Source organism: Apteryx rowi, unplaced genomic scaffold, assembly GCF_003343035.1.
Source record: "Apteryx rowi isolate R43461 unplaced genomic scaffold, aptRow1 scaffold_449, whole genome shotgun sequence".
Lineage (NCBI taxonomy): Eukaryota > Metazoa > Chordata > Aves > Apterygiformes > Apterygidae > Apteryx > Apteryx rowi.
The window spans coordinates 133,674-142,123 of NW_020450704.1; the positions used below are offsets into that span (position 1 = coordinate 133,674).

The 8,450-nt window shown below is 40.0% G+C and overlaps 1 protein-coding gene across 1 annotated transcript; it reads left to right on the plus strand.

Moving 5' to 3' along the window:
- Positions 1 to 2,618: 2,618 nt before the first annotated feature.
- SOSTDC1 (sclerostin domain containing 1) lies at positions 2,619 to 6,497 on the plus strand. The gene is made up of 2 exons (XM_026077107.1): positions 2,619 to 3,009; positions 5,192 to 6,497. Exons 1-2 carry the CDS (start codon positions 2,805 to 2,807, stop codon positions 5,605 to 5,607), a joined length of 621 nt encoding a protein of 206 aa, XP_025932892.1. The 5' UTR covers positions 2,619 to 2,804; the 3' UTR covers positions 5,608 to 6,497.
- Positions 6,498 to 8,450: the final 1,953 nt, after the last annotated feature.

Here is an 8,450-nt window from a genome sequence, read left to right on the forward strand (position 1 = left end):
GGCTACAAAGGAATGGATAACTTATAGCCTTCATCTTTGAGAACTTGTCAGAATCATCTGACCAAAGATAGCAAAACTTAATTTAAGCCTGGGAACCCATTCCAAGTTGAGCATTAAAGAACACCTTTTGATTGTGAGCTTCATTCAGAAAGAATAACCAAATGACTGATCAGCATCACTTTCCCCCATCTGACCTCTAATCTCTTTCAGACAAACTTAAAAAAAAGTGAAAGACTGTAAATTCTAGCTTAGACAAAAGAAAGTATAGGTCAAATTAACTGGCAAACTCCTCAGAAGCTTAGTTACTTTTCAAAGCAGAAAGGCTGAATGTACTGACTGAAGAATATAAATCACAAGATTTTCATGTAGTATTTGTAATAAGTGAAAAATGCAAATGTGATTAAAATGTCTACAAACAGCTAGTGTACAGAAAAAGGAGGTAATCTGTATTACCTTGCCTATGACAAATTCAGGACTGAACTTTTCCTTTATAAAGGCTGTAAGAGGCTTGTCTTGAGGTCTTTCTTCTTTAAGTCGTAAGACTGTGAAAGGTATGTGACAAACTTAATGGTTTCATATAGCCTAAATTTGAAAGGATGATTTTCAACTTTCATTGAAAGCTGAAAAGGTTGAGCTCCTTGCAGACTCAGTCCTATAGACAATTCAAGGTCCCTACATTTTCCTTGTAAGAAGATTATGTACCTTTTTTTTTCAAAGAAAACAGCTCTCAAATAAAGTTTCCTGAGCCTCATATAATGTAGGAAAAATCCTGCTGCTAGGAAGAGGTCCCCTGACTTAGGTATGGTGGATAACTGGAAAATGGCCTTCATGTTTTTAATTATATTGGGTCAGTTTAGCACAGAAACTGAACTGCAGAGGAAGGTGAAATGTGTGAATCTCTGTATAATCTGTGAATATGATAAAAAATGAAGTAGGACTTGAACATAGGCAATGTAGACCTTTGATTAGCTGCTGAAGAAAAAAACTGCTCAAATATTAATGGTTCTCTGATAATAGTAATCTTCTTCAATAGTTTGCTTAAGGAAACTTTCCTTTTCTACCTGATTTTAAAAGGAAGGTAAGATTTGCATCTTTCCTTTTGTGGTTAAGAAAGATGTCCCATAAGAGTGGAAGTTGGAGCTTTGGCAGGGGTTAGCATTGATCCCGCTCCTCCATACATTACTCTGCTGAAAGATCTCGCTCTGCCTTGCAACATTCTTGTTATTCCAGAACTGGGTTGGGCTTGTCATAATGGATGCAGGCACTGAACTCACTTCGCCACAGACAGCTCTGCCACCAGTGAGGGAAACTCGCTTCACCTTGCAACACTCCTGCTGTTCCAGTGTCTTTTAAGCAGAGGCTATCAATTAGGTACTGACTGTGAATCTGTCTTTACTCCTGCTGAAATCCCTGGTAACTTTCTTAGGGATGCAAGAGGAAAGTGTTGCTGATAAGGACAAATGTCTATTTGGGACTAGGATGAAACAAACTTGCCCTCTGAATCACTAGGATTTTGACCCTGACATTAAAAGTAACTAATTTGTATTCTGGTTCTTTTTTCATTACTGCAAATGAAATCCAGGGTGACTCCACAGTTATCAATTCAGTTACACACAGTGTAAGTGAGATTAGAGTCTGATCTTTACATGATGTGGCCTCCTGTGTGGTTGTGCTTTCTCCCAAGAAAAAGATTTCCTGTTAATCAAGACACTATAGCTTTCAATGCAGATCACTGTTGTTTTATTTATAATGAAAATCTATAGGGCATATTCACCACTGATGAAAACAAGCATTGGCCTACTGACAGGATCTCAATTTACACTAGCATTTGGGTTTGGAACATAGTTTAAGTAATTTTATGGAAAATCAAATAAGGGTGGGACGCAGTAAAATAATATGTCAGAATAAGGACTATTCCTCTTCATTTTCATCATTACATGAAATAATGAATTTAAAATAAAATAATGCTCTAGGCAATGTACAAATCTAAAAAAGACTAGTTTGGTGAATGAGCATAGTGAGAGGCTATGAATATGGATCTGTTTGTACTAAGGAGCCTAGAGGAGTTGCTTTTTATGCATAGTGACACAGAAATATATACTTGTAACTATCTGTTCACCAGGGAGAGAATATTCCCCTAAAAAAGTAGTTTCTCTAGCAGTGCTCCTTGTTGATCAAAGCTGCATAACTTAAAGTATCTGGAGGCAACTTTAATTTATTCATGGTATATTTTTTGTAAGCAGTCTTGGTATGTAGCAGACAGCATTTGTGCAACTTGCAGTTTTCTGTAAGTTCTACAACCTTTTGCATCCTTACAGAGCTGGTAAGTTTTCCCAAAGGCACATTAGAGAAGTGGGGAAGTAACTGCATAACAACAGGAGCAAGAGAGACTCATTCTGACACTCTGTGTTAGCCACATCACACAAAAATGCCAGGCATGCAGGGCCATACGGGGCGGCACGGCACAGCCCGCAGCCTCTAGGTCTCAGCCCGAATGCTGCTATGTGGTTCATAAGTTTTGTGATATCCTCAAAAGCCCAACTAGGAATCCTGCAATTAGTGCATCTAACTCCTCCTTTACTGCAGTCTTCTCTCCTATTGGTAAAAGGTCTTCACAGGCTCATGTAGGGATCCCACCCCTTCTGTAGTTTTTCTTTCCGAAGCTATCCACAACTTTACACCTGAATGAATGCCAAGCCTCTCTGAATATATAAGGGAAACCTTCAAGAGCAATTTCAGAGTTACAGAGAAGAAGCAGAAGAAAAAGATTTCACCCTGCTCTGCCAGACAGAGACTGAACAACCATGTTTCTCCCTGCCATTCACTTCTATGGTTTTCTCCTAGCTTGCATCTTCACGAAAAGCTACTTGGCTTTCAAGAATGATGCCACAGAGATACTTTATTCGCACGTTGTTAAACCTGCTCCAGCGAGCCCAAGCAGCAATAGCACGTTGAATCAAGCCAGGAACGGAGGCAGGCACTACGCCAGCACTGGATCCGACCGTAACAGTGAGTATCCTACCGGGGCCCTTCCCAGCGCCTCCCGCAGCCCCGGCGCCGGCGCGGCGCGGCGAGCGGAGCGGAGCCCCCCGGCCCCGGAGCGGAGCCCGCGGCCGGAGCGCGCCTCGCCGCCGGAGCGCAGGGCTAAAGGCAAATAGCGCCTCCGGGGGAGCGGGGCCCGGGCACGGTGCTGGCCCCGGCCCCGGCCCCGGCCCGCCTCCCCCGCGCGCCTCCTGTAGGACCGGCTCTCTCGGGCAGGTTGCTTCCTGCGGGAGGTTCAGCCCGCAGCGCCGGCTCTGATGCTGGTTATCCAGCAGAGACAAAAAGATAAAGGAAAAGGAGTGAGAGGCATTTCCAAAGTGCTCGCTTTCTCAGCTCACCCTTCCACTGTGGGCACGGGAGCTGTCTGGGCTACTTCTCAAACGCAATAAAAAACTCCGAATTTTGTTCCCGCTGTTTAGTTTTACTTCCTGCTGTAGACTTACCTGCTTAACACCTCTAGCAAAAGTAAACAAATCAGCTCATAATTTACCTATGATCTCTGCTCTAACATGCCTTTTTATATCTAGACTTCTCCTGATGAGTTTTAGGTATATATGTCAGACACGGGGATCTGGAAACCTTCTGCTGACTTTATCTGTTCCCTCCCCTGCCCGCCTCCTTAAAATGAAAGAAATCCAAATACACACACACACACACACACACGAACCCACCCACAATGACTCGATAAAAATAGCGTCATCCCTGGAAAGTGAAGGCAAAAAGTGACACGGATACCTTTCAGCTAGCCAGGTGTGTCAGCTCCTGTGAATGCTAAGGGTTTAAGTGCACAGGAAACATCTCATCATTATGAGATTACTGGAGCAGCCCAGCAGGTATTGCTTGTCAATGAGCTGTCACTAGAGAAAAGCTGAGCCAGAATACACAGGAGAGACAAACTCGAATCTGTGACCAGCTGCTTCCAGGTACATTCCTGAGTGCAGCTGCAGGGAGGCAGACTTGAATCTTCTCTGCGAGTCAGACGGGAGACCAAGCCTTGTGTAAACAATCCCTCAGATCAGCCTGCAGATTTACAGTCCCTCTTGACTGCCCACCTTTAGACGGAAGGTACAGGGTGAAGCTGTAATCTTAACTCCGTGTCTGTTCAGAACTCGCTTCCAAAAAGTCCAAGTAGAAACAGAAGCAGCCTGTAGCTGTGATATGTAGATGTACCTTCAAAGCCTTTTATGATTCACTCGAAAATGTTTCTAGTAATTACTTCTATTTTAAAGGCGTTAGTTAATTGCATTGTGTGTAGAATCTGCACCGTAATTGTCCTTCAGAAAGAGGGAGAGCACAGCCAGTAAAGATTGCTTATTAAAATTAAGTGCACTGTGGGCGTTTATTTCAAAGTGTAATTACTGAAATAAACAGTTGTGTTTATTGCAGGGTGCAGAGCTACACATATAGATGGGTACAAACATGCCTGCATTAGAAGCTCTGCATTTTGATTCTATGTCAGTTGCCTGAGAGAATTTGCAGGATCTTCTATGTTATATACAATATAAAGATTACTACAAATACAAAGATGGTCTTACCCTGAGGGCAAAACAGCCAATCTGTTTGTTATTGCTAATCATTCAAACTTTGCATATGGAACACCATTCTCTAGTAACTTTAGTTGTTATCACTTCTACAATATCTGTGTGCAGAGCAGCAGCGCTCATGGGAAGCTCTGTCCACTGTAACTGTGGAAAGGGAAAAAATGCACTATTTTTTCAATTCCTTTAAAAGCATATTAATAGTTTCCAGAGCACTATCTTCCCCTTACTAATGATCCAATATAATTGTTGTAAACATTGCAGAGCAAGTTCCCCAGACTAAGAACAAGCAGGAAAGATTGCTCCCCTTGGGGCATTTTTTCTTTTCTAAAAGGTATGTCCTTTAGAAGAAGCAGAGAGAATAAAATTGCCTCCTCCACCACAACTGCTGAATTGCATATCATTACGATTACTTTATGCTGTGGTAATACCCAGAGATACCATCAGTGCTTGAGGCCGTCATGTTGGGGACACATCAGTAAAAAGATGTCCTGTAAAAATTACTGCCTACTTTATATTCTGCAAAACATAGCTTGTTACTGTGACAATGCCTGGTTAAGAAAATGTTTTCCTTCTGAATCTCAGTGTTCATCATTCTGTGCATTCTGCAGATCGTGTTCAAGTTGGCTGTCGGGAACTGAGATCCACCAAGTACATTTCAGATGGCCAGTGCACCAGCATCAATCCTCTGAAAGAGCTGGTGTGTGCAGGCGAATGCCTCCCTTTGCCACTGCTCCCCAACTGGATTGGCGGAGGTTATGGAACCAAGTACTGGAGCAGGCGGAGCTCCCAAGAGTGGAGATGCGTCAATGACAAAACTCGCACCCAGAGGATCCAGCTTCAGTGCCAGGATGGAAGTATAAGAACCTACAAAATAACCATGGTCACGGCCTGCAAGTGCAAGCGATACACCAGGCAGCACAATGAGTCCAGCCACAACTTTGAGGGAACCTCTCAAGCAAAGCCTATCCAGCAACACAAAGAGAGAAAAAGAGCCAGTAAATCCAGCAAACACAGTGCAAGTTAGAAGTCAGACATTCTTTCCTCTCTCATTGCCCTCTCTTCCTGCCCAAACTGAACTCACCTGTAACCATCTGCTTGACAGATCTGACTGCTTAAAGACAAGTCTGCCATTGCTGTGTTCTTAGTTGACACCACATGCTTATTGCTTTGACCAAAATCAGAAGGGGCATTCTCGGCATATGGACCTTTTCCAAATGCTCAAGATGGGGAATAACATAAGCCTTCCAAATCCATTCTATAAACTTTTCCAATTTCTCCAGGCATGGAGGCAAAGAGAAGTTGCCGTGAATATTCACTCAAGTCTATTTTGTAAAAAGATGCTTTGTTGTGTGTTTTCATGAGAACAATTAATTATCACATCTATTGCCTTCTATACCTTGTTTTATGAACTTCTGACAACAGCTTAAAAATACAACATCTAGTATCTGCTTTCAGATTCATTCTAAGAAAAAAATGCCTTGCATGCTGACTTTTCTCTTGTTATCTCAGTATACCAAAAATTAAAATATGCATGGCAGCAATTGAAAAGTAAAGCTGAACAAACTATTTATTTGTTGTTGTAATTATTTAATAAGCTTTTATGTGTGTTATTTTCCCTCCAAAATGTTCTTATGTTTATAGCTTTTCTCATGTATCGAAGTATTTTCCTATGATTTGTGGCTGGATTAGAATATACATTTTGTAGATAATGTGAAATAGATGTTTTAGCATTCTTGGTATATATGTTTTCACTTGGACATTTGTAGATTTAGGTGTTATTTTGAAGTAACAACTTAAAAATTGTTTTTTCCATGGTCCAGTCTGTATTATTATTTTTTTTAACTGTGCAATCAAAAGACAGATATGACTTCCTTTCAAATTCATTGGTTTCTTAACAAAAATAAACACTGCTAAAAAAAAGTATTGTCTGGCTCTATGTATGAAAATTAACATATTTTAATGAGTCACAACATTGAATCTTAAAAAAGTAGGAGAACATTATATGGTTTAAAAAATCTAGCAGCAACATTTAGCATAAAAATAATCTTGCTGTGGAGTCTTTCTGGTTGTAGAAGTCTTATGACTATTTAACAGATGGTGTTTGTTAATGGTCCAAACCAGGATCATATTTAACAATTCTCAAATTGTACATTGCAGAAGAAGTGTATATTTGGGAAGTTTTACAAGCTAGTAAAACATCACTTTTTTTTTTTCTTTCATTAATGATCATCAAGTCAAAGACTTATGGTAAAAATAACATTTAGTTTAATCTTTCCCATAGAGCCAATAGAGTCCTGCACATTATCCACAGCTTATTATAGGATGTATCAGGAAATATATAGTAAGCAATCTATCTTTCAACACAGAGTCCAGGAATCATCTGTTCTTAATCTTTCAGACTATATTGAAATACCATGGGAAAGGTTTCACTACAGCACTCTGCTGTTTATAAATGATTGTATTTTACAACCCATTGACACCCAAAGAAAAGATTATCCAAGAAGAGAGTAATGAAAAATCTCACCTAATAACGTGTCACAAGTTATCTTTGACTTTCTTCTTGTTTTCTCATTTCATTTTGCATTTTTTTCAAAATGTTCACCACAAAGTTTTAGGCAGAGATCTTCCTTAGCTGTTAATGGAGAACTGTTTGAAAATCAATGCTACTGCTTGACTTACTGAATTCTAAATTTTATCAATAAAATTCAGACAACTTTTCCTCAAAGCTACTTTCAAGAATCCTCTTAAAAATCTGTATATGTAAGAAGATAATGTGTTTGCATTTTAAGGTGATACACATGTTGGTACAGTTAAAAAATAAATTAATAATCCAGTTGTTTGAAGTTTAGTTCTGTGATCATGAAAATATCAGAATGATGAGACCAGAGGTGAATTATACATAAACTCTCTGATCTGGGTAGCTTAAAAGATCCTTCTTTAAGCCTAAGAAGACAGTTGAGAAATAAAGGAGTTAACAGGGAGAGAGGTGGCATGACGTTGCTCCTTGGCGTATCAATCCAGTGTACCTATAGAGAGTACAGCTTTTGACTTTAACAGACATTATAGTTTCATTCAATCAGTTTTATGAGGGAAGCATTATTCCCAAATGCCAAATATATATCCAATTTTAAAATTGCTCTCTATTTCTTCAAGATGAAAAAGCACTAAAGATTGAGACAATGGACCAAAATTGAACTAAAATTTTATTCAAAGCCCATACCCACTACATTAGTAAGTTGGTCTGCCTGTTCTGTGTTTGACCACAGAAGTAAGGATGGTGAAAAAAGACACAAGAGTCGCTCATGACTCTCCTAAAGCCAGTGAAGTGTGACTTCAAAACCAATATGCGCATTCAATAAGAGTCTGCATTTAGCAATACAGATAGTAACTCTTTCCTACTTTGTCTCCTCATGCAGAAACACTTGTAGGGGAATAAATCAACACATTTCTATTAGGACGACTTCACGGAATTTTGCTGGACATGCTACAGAAAGACCACGGGTCTTTCAAGAAAGATTTCAAGAAACATGAGGGAAGCCAGGTCTTCCTAGTCCATCAGCAGTAATTTAACTGTGAAGTGTCACCCAAGTTATCTACCATCTCTTCTTTGGCAAACACTTTGGCCTTTTGCATCAGAGATCTGCAGGAAAGCAGTTTTAGAAACAGTCATGTTGATGAATTTTATTAAGGGACAGCGTCATTCCTTGTCACTCATCTCTTAGCTCTCAGTGCTTCAACCTGGCCTGTACAATCTGCCTTCTCTTTCATCATGCTACCTGTGAACTCACAGGGACATATCCTAGGATCCAGACAAAAGGCAATACAGACAATAGTACAGGTACATCCAACTGCCTTTTATATGCAGAG